Here is a 21,057-nt window from a genome sequence, read left to right on the forward strand (position 1 = left end):
AATAGCAACTTCACTCCTTATTTTTCATTGATAGCGTGATTATGATGTAATTCAGAGCCTTAGTAAAGACAACCCCATCGTAATTTTCGGAAACTGACATAGGGAATCTACAAATTAAACGCAGAGTCGCTATCGGAGCAGATAAGTTTAGCTGAAGATATATACCGAGTGCTTCATGCGAGAAAATATTCAGGAGAAGCGACAAATGAAGATATATCATGAAGGTAGACTTCTATTTAGCTATTAACCTTAAATTTCGATTTTATGAAAAGTACCGATAAAAATTGATATCAGCCCACCAGATGAAGTTCTTAACCTCACAGTAACTGATTCGCAGAGTGACAATGATGTAGTGTCTTTTGACTATTATTTTCCTATCAATACCAACGAACTAGGAATTAGTTAAAAGTTCACGGTCATTCGAGTAACTAAGGGGAATTCTTACTGGATTACTCATGTGAATACGAGATTTTTTCTTTTAAAAAATGCATACAATCAACACAAGACTATCTGCCATTGCCATGGAATCCCTTCTTCACTAGACCAGCTATACATTTTCTTCTCGTTGTGGACATTTTTCACTTTGCATTTCTCTACTAAGTTTGTGCATTCTGATTAATTACATAAATAAATTGACTCGTATCCTATCGTTTATTCTGTGATTTTTTTATTCTACTCCGATACCCAAGCATGTTATCCGAGAAATTCCTTATTTTCAATGAATCGCAACCCCTATGTCGCGTGATGACGATGAACGCGTCGTCCATCGTCATCAAGGCGGCGTCAGCAACGTGTGAAACCTATCAAAACGTGCAGGGACTTTGTTAGGAGCTTGTATCACGCCCCTATCACGGTGGACGACTTGTTCAACGAACTACGGGCCGTAATGGAGAACCTGACCCGGTGGAAATACCGAATAACCTTCCACGATACCGTACGCCGGGAAAGCTTGCGAACATTCTTCACACATTTTAATTTGTTGCACCGCACGTCAAGGAATGCGGAAATGACAAACACCGCTCAATGGGGAACATGCACAATTTTTTTTAAGTACTAAATAAGAAGGTACCCTCCTCAAATGTACTCGCCGAAAATCTGGCGGATGAATAATGTTTCTTAGCTGAGCTATGAGTCTTTAAAAATTAAGCTTCTTCTACTGCTTGAAAACACGACGTTATCGGAGTGTGACGTCACGGTACGGAATCCGCTGATGACAGACTGAGGAAGAGCACAGAAAATCGGTCTTTGTAGGAGCTCAAACGCAAATTTAGCGAAAGTAATTGCTATTTTTACTCGGATATCTTGCATTCAAGGCTCAATCGCTCTACTCTCTTAGCGAAGTGTATGGTGTACCGTCCGATGACGTTAGAATTTGTTTCGGGTCACGTGACTTAGAGCGATATTCGAGAATTTTTAATTAGCATTTAATGACATTTGTAGGGTACAAGGAGAGTTTTGGCATACATATTTGGAATCGTGTGAAAATTGTCTACTCAGTGAGATTTACTAGCATGATGAACAAATTTCATGCTTGTTCCCCATTACAGATAATTATTTTTACGAATATCTAGTAGTAATCGATAGCAAACAAGGGGTAGCATTTAAAAGTCATGAACTTGATAGTTACTTTACGAATAAGAATTTTGGGAAAAAGCTGTCATAATAGCTCATTACATTGCGGAATTCGTATCGCTCAGCCGTAAGCTACGCGAGTAGCGACTTTGGTACGGCTATTAAAATGCTCGTGAAAAATTCTCCATTCATATCCATATATTCTGTAGCATCTTTACACCGAAACACCATTAATTTGACCAATCATAGTGTATTTCTGTGCTCTGCCACTATAGGAGGCACCGCTCTCTACGTTATCAAAAATATTGGGCGAGGGTGCAAGTTGACTGCAAGATTTCGATTTCGAAATCGGGATTTCCTGGTCTGGCCAGTGCGGCCAGAACACGTTCTTCCGGGAGATTGCAGTGAACAGCAGGATCGGTCAACGGCACACCCCGCTCAACATGCATATCGCCTCTCCGAAGTGCAGAGCTTTAATACCTAATCCGCACCTCTTAATTATCATCATAATCAACTGAATTTCTGTTCAAGATTATTCCTCTAGTTTTTTATTGTAAGACATCGACCGATTACACGCATTTTTTATATATATTTTTTCTAGACCCTCGATTTGAATACACTTACTCATGAATAATTCTATATAATAGTGTTTTTACTTTAATTTGTATCCATCTACCAAGTTTTTACATGTGCATTCATTACAAATATTAATGGACACATTTCGTTTTTTTGTCTCATTTCCTTACAATGTGTTTTTTCTGCACCGATGTTCTAACTTGCTATACAAGCATTGACCTGTTTTCATGGAAGCGCCCTCCAACACAATACCATACCTACCATGATGCTTAGTTTCACTAGTTGTGCATGTAATTTATGGCATAATTTTTGCAGTGTAATTAATATTTTTACAATCATATATGAGGGGATAGTATACAAGGTGTACAAGTAATTTTTTTTCTTAACAAAGTTAAGCACAGAAATTCATAGATATAATACTTACAAACTTGGTGGCCAAGATATACATGTGCGTCTTTGTTCTGTGCTCACATTGAGTGGAGATTCAAATTCACTGATAAATATCTAGTCCATCTCGTTTTTCTTTCTTTACTTAATTTCTAAACATAACTCTGTTTAGATAAGAAAATCACATGTACCCCTTGGCTTCTCACCTTCTTGTATATCACCTTCGTCTCCAAAGTCTTGGTAAAAAAAATCTTAAATTGGGTGACCATACAATTCAAAATTTTCATATTTTACTTCATATTGTACCGGCAGTGCCTTCTCGTTATTTCCCATTACTTGATTACCAAGAATTTTCTATCTCCAATACTCAATTTCTACTGCCTATATACAAGAAAACTTAAAGCACCTCATATAAATGTCTTTAAAGTGTCAATAAGCCTCAAGAGAATGCATGTTGCAAAGGACATATGATTAATCCCTCGGATGTATTACAACGACCATCGAAGCTATCATCCTCCTAAAGTCGAAGAGGAGACAGAGTTGGAATTGTTCCAGCTTTATGATAGCACAATGATTGAGTGACTCGATGAAAACGTGCAGTCATTAAAATGCTGTCAGTAAGGCGTGGAGTGTTCAATTATCGCAGATAAATATACCTATAAAGAAGATGAAAATGTCGCCCTTTCAATTTCATAATGGAGATAAATATTCCACATGCATCCTTCAATTTTCCTAATTTCCCATGACTTAAGGCCTGGTTACACGGTACATTAACACGTACAAGTTAATGTACGTTTGCGTGAATTATTTTTGTGGATCGGAACGGAACATGTACGAATGCATGAACCAAATTAGAACAGGTTCTATTTTCCGTTCATGCATTCGCACAAGTTGGGTGGTTACACGGTGCATTTTCGTGTTCATTCACGCGTTCATACATTTAGACATTAACCCGTACGTGTTAATGTATCGTGTAACCAGGCCTTTACAGACGCGACTAAATTCCGTTTTACCGGGTTCATCTGAAGAGAGGCTACCCTGAAGGCCTGGTTACATGATATATTAGCACGTACAGGTTAATATCTAAATGTATGAACGGGATTATGAACGCCGAAATGCACCGTGTAACCGCCCAACTTGTGCGAATGCATGAACAGAAAATAGATCCTGTTCTAATTTGGTTCATGCATTCGTACATGTTCCGTTCCGGTCCACCAAAATCATTCCCGAAAACGTACATTAACTTGTACGAGTTAATGTTCCGTGTAACTAGGCCTTGACATTGAATCAAAGGTAAACAAGAAAGATTTTCGGTTTCTGTCCAAGCGATCAAGGTGGGAACAGAAAAATCCCAGATCACGTGATCACAAATGGGTCCGATTGCATGACTGCAGCGATAGCGTTTACACGTTGTTTATTTCGATTGGACATTTGATTTCGGACAGTTCTTCGAAATTTTCGACAGCCAACCTGCTTTCGTCCTCAGGTGAAATGTGAGAAGCCTGTAGTGTTTGCCGTCTAAACTGGTACCGTCCGTCCTCCCGTTGAGCGCTGTTTGGTCAGCACTCTCTTCCACACGTTGTTGATTGGGTAGCCATGGTGTCTTTGACAGCTCATTGGCAGCTCATTGTCACAGAGACCATAGTTACCCAATCACCAACGCGCGGAAGAGAGTTTTGACCAATCAGCCCTCACCTGAAAGACGGCCAGTGCCTCCCACATAAGGCGGCAAACAATTCAGGCTTCTCACCCACGACCTGTAGATAAGAGTAGGATGGCTTACGAAACTATTATCAATCACAAACAATAAACGCGGCAGAATAATCAGGAATCTTGCCATCATAAGCGTAGTCAAGAAAACCTATGAAAGAATGAATATTAAATTCATGTAATAGGTCAACTTGAGACTTGGAAAAAATAACTTTTCCAGATTTTGAAAAATAAGAACCATCTTATTTAACAGCCACCACGAGCGTTTCCGTTTGTATTTCGTCTAAGAGACTTTGAAAATGTAATAGGAGAATGAGAAAAAGAGAGAGTAGGACTCACATGCATCCCCTGGGCACCGTCATATCCAGCCGGTTGAGCACCAAAGTCCCGGAGGAAGCGTTTCCGATGGTCTTGCATCCTCCGCGCACCACCACTGCATTCTGCTGCACCACTGCACCAGCCTCCCTGATTAAAGGTAAGAAAATGCGATGAGGACGCGAATCACGTAATATTGAGGACATTTTGAGACTAGGGAAAGATAGCTTTTCCAAATTCAGAAAAATGAGCCGGCCTACTGCACAGCATGACAGTTCCTGTTTACATTTCGTTCCGTTTATCTTCCTTATTCTATTTCCTTCTTCGGAACTCAGAACTTTCATTTGTACTTGCCACATATGTAACTCAATTATGGTAACAGTTTCTCTCCTTGCTTAGAAATTAAGTATGCCAAATTTCAGCAAGATTGGAACCAACATCCAGGGCCGCAGCAAGGGGGGGTTTTGGGGGATAAAACCCCCCCCCCCTGAGCTCTGCAGAAAAATTTTTAAGTTAAATCTATTTTACTTAATTGGATTAATATTGCTTATAGAATAGTGTGATTATAAACAAAATATCCCTCAGAAGGCCGTAAAACAACATTTTGAACCATTTATCTTAATTTTTTCTGACAGAGGGCCCCCGCACCTCTATTAACCTGACGGTTATACCACACCCCCAGACACCCCAGTATTATTTGCGCCTGAAAACCCCCCCTAGCCTTGATTTCTAGCTGCGCCCCTGCCAACATCGTTTGTCAGATCGATTGTATTTTCGATGTTGTCACAACACTGACTTATGGTGTAGGTATGATGACAAGATGGTAACGTGTTGTGTAAAGTAGTGAATAAAGTTTTTAAAGAATAAAGTGGAACCTGCAAAATGTAAGTCGTTCATGATGCATGCCATGATTTATTCAAAATGTACGTCATTCAATCAATAGTTCCACCACGTCTCACCTACGACCAGTTATACGATAGATTAAGCTTAAAACAATTTATACCTCGGGAAATTGAAACAAAAATACGACATTTCGAGCGCAACTCACACGTGCTATTAACAAAGGCGATGTTTTCTCTCATATACCAGAGACGTTTTACGCTGTTTAATCGGCCCTGAGGAGGTCTCAGTCTTTAGAGCCCAGGATAATAATAATAACATAAAAAAATAATAATATCAAGTGCTTCCAAATATGGACAGAAAAAAGTTAATGGCTCAATTTTTCTTGTACATTAATGCAACCGAGAGAGCCGAATAACAAGCGTGTCACGGGCGTTGTTTTGGCAGCCGCCGGTCAAAATAAGGAAGAAGGTGAAGGAAGGTTTTTCGCGATGCTCCACCACCTAAAAATTATTTTTCCAATACGCCAGCCGAAAGGTATTTAAAAACACCTCCAGAAAACGTTTTTTCTTTTTGGCCCTCTCAAACATATTTTATAAAAACATGCGTTAGAAATTTTCAAATCAACGCCATATCTTCTTGTCCCCCTCAAAGTTCTTGAAAACAATGGTAAATCTGCTCCATTAAATAAGGTTTCAAATGCCGCAAACCGCATTAAAAAATATGCCTTCTTGACCGAGATATTAAAAAAAGAGTGAAAATCGTATTTTCGATCTAGCTGGCCCTGTTGGGCCTCTAGTGGGCTGGAAATGTGGGGAGGTTTGTCCTGTTTGATCCCAAATTGCATACCCCAAGTACGGGAAAAATCCCGGTGGGAGGACTTTTCACCCTCTTTATCCGGCTATGCCCTTTGCCAGAAATGACGGAAGGAAGAGGGGTCGGGCGCCGATCAAGATCTTTAAAGATATGAGGTAAATGCAATTTTGAACTTAATGGCCCGAGTTGCAATAGGCTGTCATTACACGTCTTGGGCAATGCATGCACTTAACACCCTCCTCAGACCATGACACTACTACTCAAAGCGGGTTAAATGCCTTTGACGTCATCTGCTCTCAGAAGACGCTGAAGAACTCAGGAAAAAAACCCAAACCTTGAAAGAAAGCATGTTCACTTTCAAGATGCAGCCAATTCTTATTCCTGAGATAAAGATCATAAGGCGAAAAAAATGGAGGGAACTGTTCAATAGAGTGTGTAATCACTTTTAATACTGAGTAGCTTGCAAGCAAGGTTAAGGACCAAGATTCAAGGTTAAGTAACTTGATTGGACGTGTGATAAAAGATTCATCGATGGCTCGGCACCAATTTAAGGCCAAGAGTTTAGACCCTAAGGGCTTGATATTCATGCAAACCCTACAGGTTGTAACTTATTTCAGTGGGGAAATCCAATATCGATAAGGAAATATCGTCCACTAGGGAATGTATAATGCGGAAATAAAATCCATAAGAAAGGCTCAGTAAGTGACGATCCTATTTCGAACGACATCGCGGAAAACTACCGATTGACTTATCCAAGCTGCATTGCAAACAATAAGATATATTCCTTAGCTAGAACATTTGTCAGGAGGTAGAAAAGCCTTGCGATTTAAGATAAGTTAACGCAAATATTATTAAAATAATTATTACCTGACGAACTGTCGGTTGGTTTATCCACACCTGCCGAAAAAAATAGTAACTTCAGTTCACAAGTAGTTATAGGCCATTCTACAAAACGGAGGCTGATGGATACCATAATTTTTAAATTAAATTTTGCTTTAAAACTGTAACTAACGGTAACATAATTCAGCGACGAATTTTAATGCTTCGGAACTAACAACTTTCATTCGCTAAGTCACTCAGTGCTTAATTAATGGATCTCTTTCCGCACTAAGCCACTGGCGTGATAGTTTTTGTTGGAGTATTTGTTATTAACAAAATAAGTTCTTTTTGAATATGTATAATGTGGTTGAAGCGCCTGGGTGGAGTTCAGAATGGCATTGCCAAGGTTGCGTTTATGTTTGAAGCAACTGTTTCTTTCTTCTTTGTGTAAGTGTACGTTATAACCTCTTGCGAATAAAAGGTTTTTCCTGTGTGTGCTAACAATTTTATCGCTCGTGGTCAGTTCATTTTCCTGGTATGTTTCGCAACGCGAAGATTTTTGGCATGTGTATCCAAAGACTTCACCGGGATTTGAACCCGAGACTTTTCGGCCATCAAACATGCTCTACTCACTAGGCTACCTCCTCCACAACTATTAAATGTAAAGATATATTGTCACCGTAGAAATCTTGCACATGCATGTAGCACGCGAAATCTAACATTGCTTTTACACCAAGAGAATAAATGGGCAGTGTCAATGATAATAAGCAACAATCATGTCGCACCACTTTTCCGAAGTGCTAATATGGCTGAATACAGAGTAGTATGAAATATTATCCAACATTGAACAGTATCATCAATACTGTTTTTCGTAATATCTGCGAAATGGTTGTTAGAAATACTACGTAACTGAGAAGTGATAGAAGTATACCTGAGTACGGAAAATTATGTAAGAAATGTGAGACTAAAAGTGAAAAAATTAATAAGAACAAAAAATAGGGTCATTTTTACCCTATATTCTTAAGGGAACACATAAAAGATCTAACTTTTATTTTTATAATGTATTATTAATAAAACAACTTCCAACTCTAGAGAGTACATCATTTCTCTTGCAATATTGTCAAAGAAACCATGTGGTTCCTGGTTCACCATTTCTGGTTCCTAGCTACTGCGCACCATTTTGGTGAATCCCATTCGCGGTGCTCGGTGCGAGCTCTATTCAACTCTCTCTCTTACTTCACGCGCCCTCATCCGCACTACTCGTCCACAGCCCTAATAACCTCGTAATTTCTTTCTATTTGGACTACACTTTTGGCAAAGGGACAAGCGTGCAATTATTTATTAAATTATCCGAAATATTCCGGTCGTGGAGTGATAGCTACAAGTGGCATCCATGCGCAAGTTCGACTGAAAATGAAAACGTTGCCAGATAAAGCTTAAAAATGGGCCACACTAACTTCGCTGGATTTCCACCGTCTCTCCCAGTGTGTACAGGAAATGTTTGTAGAGGATGTTTACTCACTCACAACAAGGATCCACCAGATGCTACATTCTTTCACTATTTTGAAAGCACAGCGTTTCCAGGATAAATAAAAACGGTCGAACTAGCAGTTTGCGCAACACTAATGAAAACACTGGCAGACAAGAAAACTAATATTATATCTGCTGTGGGATTTCATCGAAAATGGCTTACTTAATACGCATTGTAACATTTTTCTGTTCGACACAACTTTATTCTCAGGTAAAAACCTCGACCTATTTCAACATTCCCAAGTCATAATGAAGAGGAAATACCTACTTCTCGGCAAAAAGCAAATGATTTATTCACTATGGTCCAATTTCGTTTCTTTTCTTGTAGGTATATCCTTTTGATTACGGAAGTTTAAATTTTCACAATATTGCAATGACTCATTTAACTAACTAGTAATAAGAATTTCCGCCACATTGCTCCACTTATCATATAAGGTCAACATAGTTGTGGACTCTAGAGGAAGGCGTGCCAGCATTTCTTTTGGAATAAGGCTTATGGACTAAAATCGCACCGAATTTTTTCAAGCAAGTTGGTGCCGCACTAAATTCGACCTTATCATTTACTGGCCGCAAAAGAGGCACGTGAATATATTCTGCATATAGAACCTTAATTATGCTCACAATACACTTATTTCTATAACCTGTCCCTCCAGTTACGACATTCCCGACAAATAACCTGATTTTCCGAATATGGAATAACACGTGGCATAAATTATTTCCACCACGGAAACTTCAAAGGTTTCATATTCGTAGCATAGAATGTTATTTTTAATTTTCCAATCACCCAGTTTCTTGTAAAAAGAAGAGTGACATTTTGGGAAATAAGATGTTGGTTGTTTATAAAGATGCTTCCAACCCTCGGAGAGAACACAATTTGAGCGTTCGAAGGTAGATACTTATCAAGACGATGGAACGAAAGCGACATCGAGTCCTGATACTGAAAATTCTCAGGTTAACTCCTCATCCAACTAAATTCAAGAATGTATTAACGTAACCACATTAAGATCAAGGAAAGCAAAGGCATGTGTTACTCTTAGAATTGACGTTACCTACTGTTTCCTTTGCAGCTCAATAACCCCAAGTTATATACATAATATACTACAACTGAATGGCGACCGTAAGTAAGTTTTGGCGTGGGAACTAAGGAATTCGTCCAGCAGACTCGAAAGGTCATCGCAGTTGAAAGGAAGTACAGCAAGAATGCGCGAAAGATTCAGTCCACGAAGCAAACGCTGAGGTGTCAGCGACACACAAGACGAAAAAGAATGATGACGAAGGAAATTTCTTTCGAGACATTCATAGCCTTACGATAACAGTGCGTAACGAACATTCCGCTCTTTCCAATATTTCATAGAGAAAACTAAAAGAAGTAAATGCATATAATGAGCAGACGGGAAAAACTGGCAAATTAGCGCTATTCGCTGTCTAGGCAATAATGCACTGTAATCAGTCATTCACTTGAATTGATTCAATAATGAATATTAACTTCATAGAAAATTTTCCTCCATCATCTCAAAGAATCCTCATTAAATCGAATTTTTTAAGTTTTTATCAATTAATGAATTTCAATTTTACATCCAAATAATTTTATACTTTAGCATAAAAAAGCAAACTGTCGCATGGTGGCTCTGATTTTCCCTTCAAAGTTGAGGTGAACACACTTTTATGAAGTTTATATCAAACGCAAGGTCATATATAGATCGGGTTATTAATTAAAGCGTTTGGGCCATTACTCCATTCAACTATAAACGGCATTTCGCTATCCTCGCATTAAATGTGTTCGGCATTAACGGAATATCTTTGTATCAGAGAAGCGTTTGTTGAGCTACACTCGAACCAAAACCAGGATTAATATCCTCTAGAAAGTGAGGCGTAGTAATTAATTAAGGAGAATACTAGGAAAATTCTAGAACTGCATGAGATGCGAATATATTCCGAATTAGTAACGCTGAAATCCTCTACTTTCATGCATTGTAAAGTTCACCATATGCAAGAGATTTACGGAGCTGCAGCATCATTAGTATTAAATACAGTTTTTAGGTAAAAGTTACCGTTATTAGGAGGTTATTTATAATCCGTTTGAGGTCGAAGATAGATAAAGAGTGGGGATTTGAAGGAGAAAACGTGGTCATGATAATGGGTGATTCTATAAATGATCCAAATCTGAACCAAACCCACTTAATATATTTTCAATTCAAGCTTTGTCGTAAAAATTCCCCGAGACAGGAGAATCCGGAAGCAATTTAAGTCATAAATATCTCAGAAACTGGTTCTTCTATCAACTTAGCAATCACCTGCAGAGAGCAGAATTGGTGCTAAGGTTTAAACTAAGCGAAATCTAACCGTTGGAAAAGGCAGTACTCTGCCGGTACTCGGATTTTTCCGCACTCAGAAATTTTCACGTACACCACTAAATTTGTCGAAGTTTTGTCATGATCCTGGAACTGAGATATGGGTTTTAGCATAATCGAAAATAATTTTTCCACTTAAAATTTGGGCTCGCTTCAAAGTAAGACAAGAGACAGGTAGAAAATCACCACTCAGCTTTCTTCAGGTATACCATAAATATCCATTTAATAGATTTGCGCAACTCCATACCCTTGATCGTTATGAAAAATCTCGTAAATATGCTCGAATTTACTGCATGTATGATTTACCGGTTCAACCAATGCGTCTTCTAGGAATGAAGGACTTATACACTGAAATACTCGTAGCAAGGCTAACACAACACCTAAAGCTGAGTAAAATAGTGTTTAGTAATGGAAGGCTAATGCTAATTCAAATTTACTATTCAGTCAGGAAACAGACGGGACAGACTCAATAAATTCAACCGATTAGATAACAGAGCCACCATATGGTAGAAGACTCATCACTCTTTTTCACTCATTATTCAGTTGGCACCCATAACATATTTCACTAATTCCCATTCTCTTTTCTTTCCTTTCCTCTTTTCCATCTCCAATGACCCCTTGTCACGTGCTACACCGCCGCACTGCACGGCGAAGCAAGCAAGCCTTTATATAGCAAGTAGCTTCGCAATGTTCGAGTACTTTCCTCCTCCGACGACTAAATGTTTCCCCTTGCTTCACCACCGGCTCACGAGACAACCCCACCACCCGATTTCCGATTCTAGGGACCTAGAAAGCATAATTCGTTCAAGAATATAAATCCGTGTCGGAATGCCATTCCTTAACGTGAAACGGACACTAGAAACTTACTTATTTTTAATACAAAAGAGTTTGGATGTGCTGAGTGCTCGTTAGAAGACGATGTGGTTCATGATTAAAGTGTAAAGGAGCCTCAAAGGGACTAAATAATACTTTACGCTCTGTACCACTGAACTATCCGCAAAAAATGGAATTATTCAATAATTAAAAAAATGCCTAAAAATATATTATCATTTATCTCAATATTATTGGAGCACACCAAGCACTTCAAAAGAGAACCACTATAAATTCTAAAGTTTAACACATACCAACGAGTACTCTTCACACCCAATCAACCAATTTTTTCGAAAAACCGATATATCGGAAAAATGAAAAGTGATTAAAAGTCTAATGCGGCACTAACCCAATCTCCCACACATCAACATCATTTCATCCGCCGCTGAAGGAGGAGCCCTTTCGGATGAAAATAGCGAGAGTAAAAAGTTCAACTATCACCTTTGATCCGGAAATCCACCCTTCTCAGTCAAATGCTTCTCCATCATTTCAACCGATTTCAATTCCGTGACTTGATTAAGAATGAACCCCGATATTATTAGTAAAACTCCTTGGAAGACGAGAGATCCATACAGGATGGAGTTACGGCAGTTAACCATATTCTTTTCGTGGCCAAGTTTCACTGCCTTATGACTGCATTGGACGCACAACGGTTATATATATTTCCCTTCATCCTGTTTCTAATCCATTCATTCCAATTCCACACAATACGATAGATCACCAGGCCTGAACTCTGTGGCTTATTCACAAATGCCTCGATTTTGTCGAATCCTCGATTTTTGCCTAGTGAATAGCACGGAACGCGACTTCCTGGCCCTCGACATTGTCGCCTCGACGGCTTATCATTGTCGAGCCGAAACTTCCGATTAGTTCCTGAATAAGGCTCCTGGGGAAGATGCTGAATGTAATAACAGCGAAAGCAAGTAGAGAGGGACAATTAATTCCAGTCAGCCACAAAAAAACACAGTGAAGTGGCGTGAAGGAAATTCATTATATTATAATGAACTTGTTTCTATTTTTAGATACCGAGATGTGCAAAAAATAGGCTGGCAAATTCACAAAGTTTCGGTAAAAAAAGAAGTATTGAAGATAAATATAATTATACTTGCATTTGATAAGTCAGTGGTAGCGGGAAATGAAAGGGATCTGGAAGCCAAAATATAAATTATGGAGATCTTCGAGAAGAAAGACTAAGATAAGAAGATCAATAAAATTGAAACTAAAATATTGCTGTGTAACAAAGACTAGAGACAAATGGAAGCGAAACTACTCACTGAAATAACTAATGCAAGAGGGGCCAATGATGATCCTCGATGAATTCAACCATCTAAAAAGTTAACAATTAATTGTCCCTGATAATTACAATTTAAGCATGGTTATAAGACCCCTCTTTTCAGATGAATCTAGCGATAAAATTACTGCATCATGCCCAAATTTATAGAAATATTAAGTAACTCACTCACTCAGTGATTCAACCCAAAGGTAGGGTGTCGTCGGTGAGGGTAGATTTCACCCCGAAGTAAGCCACAGGTTAGTGAATTCCTCACATTCATGGTACGGGGGCCGGTTCCTTTCCTTAGGCGACCACGCACTTCGAGTGTTCCACCCTCTAGACTACCACGCTCCCCTTATTAACTAATTGTCCAGCAATATGCTTCCAAAGTGTATGGCAAGGTGAAGTTTCAAATACATGCCCGAATACTTGATCGTTGTTTCAAAGATTATCACGTATACGTCATTCGTATACGTGATAATCTTTAAATAAAGAATCACGTATATAAGAACAACCAATTATCATAGTTCGTTCCATACGGCTACAGAAAATATGCACTGATATAGTAAAACTAAAGTAGTTACAGTGTAGCATAGTTCAAAAACGCAGGGCAAATGCCAAATAAATGGCAAAACCGATTGTACACAAAGAAAATCCTTTAAAAAATATGATGAAACTTTTTTTTTAGCTAGGTTCCAGGATCCACTCATTAAATTTTGCAATCTATGATAATCTAATCTACGTTGTTATATCATACCTTAATCAATCTAGTTCTTTCATCTTCCTCTCGTGAGATAACGCAGAGGAAGATGAAAGCAACCACTAGGAAACCAAGCAACAAAGAGATGGTCACCTGGATGCCTTGTAACTTGCCCGAGACCTTGCCCACTACGTAAATTGGAGAAGGGAATTTCGTGTACGTCGAAAACAAACGTATTTTTTTCAAGCCATGTATACATGACTCTTGAGGCACCGAATCTTGCAGAAAGTGAGCCGGAAATGACCGTCTGAACGAGTATTATGGTCTCCAACAGCAAAAACTTCTATTTGACGACATTTTCGGACACAGCTACGTCTTTCACAGTCTTCTACTACCATACAATATTTTGTTACTGAAAAAACATATATTTTCCATAAATTACCATTTTTTTATTACGAGCGAGGTTTGAATATCCACAGGAATTAGGTAGAAATGAGTTTGTTTTGCCCACAAAAAATAATAAAATCTCAGTCGAGCAAAAATTTAGATGCTACGCTTATTTTTACGAAAAGATACCACAAATTAACGTTCACCTAAACCTCGATGAAAATCTGTTACAGCTTATGAATAACCAACGTTAAAATATTAACCACAGGTAGCCTTCCATCGATTTCAAGTAGGACAATAGCGATGAAGGTAATGGCTAAAATGTCAATGGAAGTACAGAAACCTAGAATAAAAATTGTAGGATTGTAGCAAGCAGGCGGTAAACAACAATAAATGGTGAAAAATTTAGATGGAACAAGGTACTATAAAATAATGGAAAGCGGAGTGGGCAGCCTTTTCTCGGAGCAATATTTCACAGCAAAAAATCAAACAGCACAGCAAAGTCAATAATTAAGCAAACATCTCCGTTTTTAAAGGATTGTCTACGTAAGAAACAAGCAATGACTACACACAAAGTGTACAAATTCTCAGCCATAAAACCGAACGAGACTACTGGTTAATACAAGCATCGTCAAAAGCAATAAATCATGATTATATAACACCTATGATCAAATTCCTTTTCAGAGAGGTAAATGTTTTCAATGCCCATCGTCATGGTAAAACACCGATTTCCACGGTGTTAACTCCCGGATCTCAAACTTGTTTACTTAATAACACTTAAGATCAAATACTTCATTGCCGTTTTCGGTCATAAAATGTATGCCACGATATTTAACATCGTATCGTCTTTCACATAGACGAGTTCATTGGGAAAGCCAAAATTGCTATTATGTTTTTGGTTCTGCACACCCAAGTTTCATTATTTTGGAAATTAAAAAAGGAGTAACAGACCTTACTCTCAAGGTAAGTAAGTACTTGCAACGCATTAGTCGACAAAGTTTCTTCTACTATAGCCCTATGATTAAACTGGAAACGCAATGTTCTAACAGAGCCAATAAATAACCCTTCAGTATGTACTAAAATATAATTTATCCTACGAGTTGACGGTCGAATAATTACTCGATTGGCTGATTGTCGGTTGCGTTGCGTGTATGCTTAGTCAAGGCCCCTCGAGCAAGACACTTGTGCTTAGAAAATGCAGAAAAACAAATTGATTATCAGGTACAATGAAAGCTCATCTAGATACGTAAATAAAAGAAAAAGTACAGATATTGGCTGACTGTCACTTTCTTGAAAAACTTCTTTAAGGCGATTTTTTCAATTTAAAATATTGCAGTTATTCTTACGCAAGAAAGTTTCCAGAAAGCTAAGCATTATCGAACAGGATAACTAGAGCGCAGCGTGTACAAATGGTTAAAATAGTCCCATTGAGAGTATCATCGTGAGCCTAGGGCTCAAGAGCTACGGGGGTTAATATCAGGTTTTAATCTTTTTGAGCACCTCCTTCCTGAGCAGTACATTAGTCTGATGGGAATTACTATTTTTTGTAGCTTTTATGGCACTGAGGAGTGAATGACGCTATACAAATAAAGTAAATGGGTAAAGAACTAAAATATTTAAATTTTCATTCTTTCCTTGAACTATCAAGAAAATTAATATTTTGAATCGTAAAAATTTGTTACATAGAAGTAGATTAAGGTCAATATATGGTAATGTTCACCGGATGAGGATTCCTGAGAAGAAAGAGATAAATAAGGAGAATAATTCTTTCAAATTGATTATGCGAGGTCATATTCTGGAAGTGCATCGCATGATATATTTTGACCACGAGGATTTCTACATAAGCATAATTAATAGTTTCCGTCAAAAATAAAGTCATTCATACATGCGATGCCGTGCATGCTGGCTCGAGGTGGGCCTGGCCTAGTTTGACTCTAGTATGGAGTTTGACTCATCCTCTGCTGGAGTCGTCCAGCCACGTCCTAGTTTGACTCTAGTATGGCCGGCCAGCCCGACCTCGAGCCAGCATGCACGGCTCAGTTGCGATCCCAAATAAGTTATGAATGGCTTAAGTGATATGAATTCTTATGTATCCTTTATTTTCGACTTATTGGCCACAGTTTTGAGCTCTTTCAACTCTAAGGAAGAGTTTGAGTGCTGCCCTGTATCTATCGACTTTGCAGTTAATGAATTATCTTAAATTTCCTTAAATACACCAACGGATAGGGTTCGCCATGAAAAAATATTTGACTTAGCCGGGATTCGACCCCGGGTCTCCCGATTGCCGGTCTGGCGTGTTAACCAGTTCCACCACCAAGCCATTTTCTTAGAGCGAACTTCGGGATGGGTTTTAACGAACAAGATGTTGACGTCACTGAGGCACATGTGGCGAGGGTCGTGCCTACTAAGCCACTGTCGGGGTGAAAAACCCTTATTTTGTCGCTGGTCTGCGACAACGAATTTCAAGGTACTACAGGAACAAGTGACTCTGTACGCAGTCACGCGCTTAACTGCGTACAAAATCCCTTGTTCCTGCAGTGCTTTAGATTTCCTTCTTAAGGCCGTTTTACCAGGGGCACGTACTTGCACAATCTGACGTGTATACGAAGGCGCAGTCAAAATTGCGTCGTGTAAAGTGGCGAATTGCTAGAACATGTGAGAGAGTGCGTGGACGTAAGATGGCAAAATAACCCCTTTTCTAATTTCGTTCATGCATTCGCGCATATTCCACGCCATTTTAGAAATTAATGCAGCTCTAACCTGCGCAATTCCGCGCCCCGTGTAAAACAGCCTTTAAGGTATGCTACAGGTTTCCCTTCAGTGGCGCCGACTCCCTGGGGCCTGAGGGGGCCCGAGTCCCCTCAAAAATTTGTCATGAGTGTGTAGAAAAAATGTGTCAGGCTTGTCGATTTTTCCCGGAGTATCCAGATATCGAGAGTCGAGTAATTGGGCTTCTAATGTTGATCATATGACTCTTCTAAAATACTTTTTAAAAACTTAAAACTCACTACTTATAAAATTTCCCGGGGCAAGATCCCTGCTTTGGGCCCCCCAATATTTTTTGTAAGTCGGCATCCCTGTTTCCCTTCCTCCCGAATATTATTAAGTCGCAAATAAGAAGTAGAGATGACGGAAGAATTTCAAGTCTACTCCAAGACACGATAATTAGCATTCCATTTCTAACGAACGCAATGATTAAATATGACGATATTATCGCAGAGCGTCGTAGTTCGCTGATTTCTTCGCCCGAAGCGCACTCGCAAACGGGGAGAACGAACGCATCAATTGCCTCCCAACCGCCAACAGCGGAATGTGAGTGAGAGTGGTCAGTCGTATGACACACCGCTCGTAAGGGAAGGGACTCCACAAAGTCACACCACAGTAAGCCTCCTTGATATCATCTCTGCCCGCCCTCTTCCGGCCGAAAAATAACATGCTTAACGTCTCATTTTACACTCGATGGCGGAAGAACCACCACTTGGTCAACACCACAGACAGGAAGTAGCGGAAATAATTTTATCACCACGATTTATCATGATTCTCCCTATCCAAGCAAGATTGCTCTTCTTTGCAATGTCCATTTCTTATTATGAAATCCCCGCGAGTCGAGCTCGATAATCATAATAAAAATGGCCACTCCCACAGGCGCGCCAAGTTATGTGGGGTTGCACCAATTCTTCTCCCTTTGTCACCACACTTCAAAGGGAGATTTTTTCATAAGTAATGTGATGATTTTATACATATTGAATTAATAAATCGATTAAATGGAGATAAAATAACTTTTCAATAATAACTTTTACAATAACTTCAATTTGTGCTCGATTCCATAGGAATATTGAAATTCAGGCCTGATCCTTATTAGGAGATTAAAGGACTGCGAGTAAAGTGCTGCGACAATAAATACTATCATTCATACACCGATTTTGCAAAGGGCTTGCTTACTAATTTTATTTTATTGTCAATTGTTCTACAGTTTAAAAATAAAGAGGCGCGTAGTGATCTTTTCTTGGGCTGATGCGATTCCTACTTATCGAGCCATCGAAAAATTGAGGTCATTTACCCATTCGCTGATAAGTTGATGACGTCACGAGTTGATTCTTGGCAGTCCGTCGCTTCTTCGCTACTCCTACGCCTTGTGCCGTGCACATGGGCCGCGAGTGGGGAAAACCCATCATGGTTTTCACGTATGCTTACGTCCATTTTTTTATATCCAATATCACGACAGCTACCACTCAATGAGGGTATATTGATTTGAAAATTATTTAAATTCTCGAGGAGAAATATTGCCTTGGTGAGCGTACATTGACCTCACGTTGTATGGCTCATAATCTCAAAATTATCTCGAGAAATATTGATAAAAACTAGTATGATAGCCGTTTGATATTGACGAAAACATTCACGCATCAGAAACATATGCTTTCCGGCTGTCACTATGTGATTGAAGCATGCAACAAAGATTTTTTTTTAATTTCTCGCAATTCCTTTTTTCTAGCGAAAGGTTGGCATGCTATTGTTTTAATGCGATCTCTACGTTGACATTCATCTCTATTTCAAAATTATGTGATGAAAAATGTTTATTCGACAAGCTAAGCACTTTAAACCTGATTGTAACATTTCTCATCTTCGGTTCATTATAATTTTAATATTTATTATATGAGTGCCCTTGAAAATTTAAAAATAGCTCAAGAGTGTTCCAGATTGGTCACAAGCTCCCGCAATTTTACGATTCGGTTCGTCTATTTTACCAAAGAACAGCCATTTATTCGTCACTGAAATCATAGAAGTAAATTCATTCGCAAAAATATTATTAATTTTACGAACACAGAAAATTTTATGGACGGTATTGTGTAGGTATACAATTTTAATTAGGTGTAGAAAGAGGTCAAGGTTACGGAACAGAAATATGTCTTTCATATGCACTGAGAGGATACTTACTTCACTCAAGAAGACCCCTACATAATGTCACACTTACTTAATTACACTGGCCAATAAAAAAATTTTTGAAAACATTTTTTATTTTAATAGCTGATCTTTATAGATTTTGATGTGCCAAATCCAAACCTGGCCTTAGTTTTTTTTTGTAACACCCATAGTTTCCAAGCAATATGTATTTAATATTTAGTCTAATACCTCAATACATATATAGGGAAATCAATGAAACCCTGTGTTACGTCATAAAATTGTTTGCATTTACTGTTCACCACATCGTGATAAAATTGTTTGTATTTACTACAGCGTGATAATACAGGGTTCACTTGTCAACTGGAATTGGTCTACATTTTCTATCCCTTTTTTCCTTGAAGCTTCTTGCGTAGCTTTTTCTACGATGAATCGCTTGCTGAACTTCTCGGTGAAGTATCAGCAGTAATCCCCCATTATCTTCGTTCATTAGACCTACTTTTCAATTTTATTGTAACTATCAAAAATCTGTTAAATTCTAAAAATATTGCTTGATTTCATAAAGTTAACGGTAAAATGTGAATAAATGGTGGATGATACAACTTTAAAACCAACATATTTGGATTCAGCAACTTTAAAACATAAAAATAAGGTATTTTCAGTAAAAATGGTTTTTCATTGTTGGCCCGTGTTATTCTTTCCCAGAGTGGTGAGTACCCGATCACGGACTCGAATCCCTTAAAATGTTTTTAAAGCTAAAGGTTTTTAGCCCGGTGGTTTGGTCTGGTAAAAAGATTCATTATATTTTGAGCTTTTGGCAAAAAGCGGTGTAAGTACGAAATGAGACACTTCAAACTTTGGCTTAAAAGCTGATTCAGTACACTGATTACGATTTACCCCGAAGAAACACCGATCGACATATTTTTTTCCAATCACTGGTAAACTTGTACCTATTCTTCACCAAGAAACAGAATTTTGATCACAAAATTCTTCTTCGATAATCACGGAAATAAAAATCTCCTCTGCTCTCTCTGAAGCATTGCACATTTTATACACGTTTTATGTCTATGCACTGGGATTTGCCTTCATGCGACCAAAAGGAGAGGAGAAAATATGATCAGTAACATCGATTGAAACAGGTAGGCCACCTTGACGTACCGCAAACTGGTCTATCAAGTTCAACAGTGCTTATGAGACACGTGTCCAAGAAAAAATTACCAATATCGCAAAGCTCTGGTTCATAAACCTCCCACATCAGTATAAACCTTATCTAAAAATTTAGGCTACTCTGATTTCTCATAACCTATCGGTCACATACCTGTTTTCAATGCCGAGACCAGTATGAAAACTGATTTCCGGTTGATGCCCTTTTTCAAATGAAATCTTAATTTTTGTCTGTTATTTTATCGAAAAAATATGCCGGTAAAATATTGGATTTCATTTTGAGTCAATTTTTTTCATTTACTACGATGGAACAAAACTCTGTCCAAGTGTTATAGTTTTAGATAAATTCATTAACACTGACTAAAAGGTCACTGATAACTTATAATTATATTCAGTTAATCAGTGCTGCATTTACGGGCTTGTATTTTTAGCGAAAAATTACCCTTGTTGCTAAATTGCACCAATCGAATGTATTTTTAAATTGATATAATCCGCGATAACACGATGGTACCCGAAAAAAAACAATAATCAAGGCGGAGATTACTAAATTTCCACCATTTCGAAGGAGGTATACATACAAAATAATAAATAAGCAGTGATTTAATTTTGAAAATAAAATGAACCCGTCCAATGAGAGAGGACTATCTAGTTTTTTTTAATGGCATTTCAAAACAATACGTAATTCCATCCATATTTATATGATAGAGAAGATCTCAAATTTATGTTTCGGAGCAATATCAGCGCACTTAAGCTTTGTAAAACGAGTCTGCACCATTAAAAGGGTGCTTTGAACGTTGCACTTCCGCCACAGTGGTAACTCATGGAATAAAGTGCATACCATGAAGCGC

General features: G+C 38.4%; 1 protein-coding gene across 1 annotated transcript in view; it reads right to left on the reverse strand.

The window, feature by feature from the left end:
• Window positions 1–21,057, reverse strand: part of LOC124154611 (ABC transporter G family member 20-like) — a 113,456-nt gene that overhangs the window by 90,492 nt on the left and 1,907 nt on the right. Inside the window, exon 2 of the mRNA XM_046528451.1 lies at window positions 4,585–4,710. Coding sequence (XP_046384407.1) covers window positions 4,585–4,710 — 126 coding nt within the window. The remainder of the gene's footprint in view (window positions 1–4,584; window positions 4,711–21,057) is intronic.

Source organism: Ischnura elegans, chromosome 2 (assembly GCF_921293095.1).
Source record: "Ischnura elegans chromosome 2, ioIscEleg1.1, whole genome shotgun sequence".
In the NCBI taxonomy this organism is placed as follows: domain Eukaryota; kingdom Metazoa; phylum Arthropoda; class Insecta; order Odonata; family Coenagrionidae; genus Ischnura; species Ischnura elegans.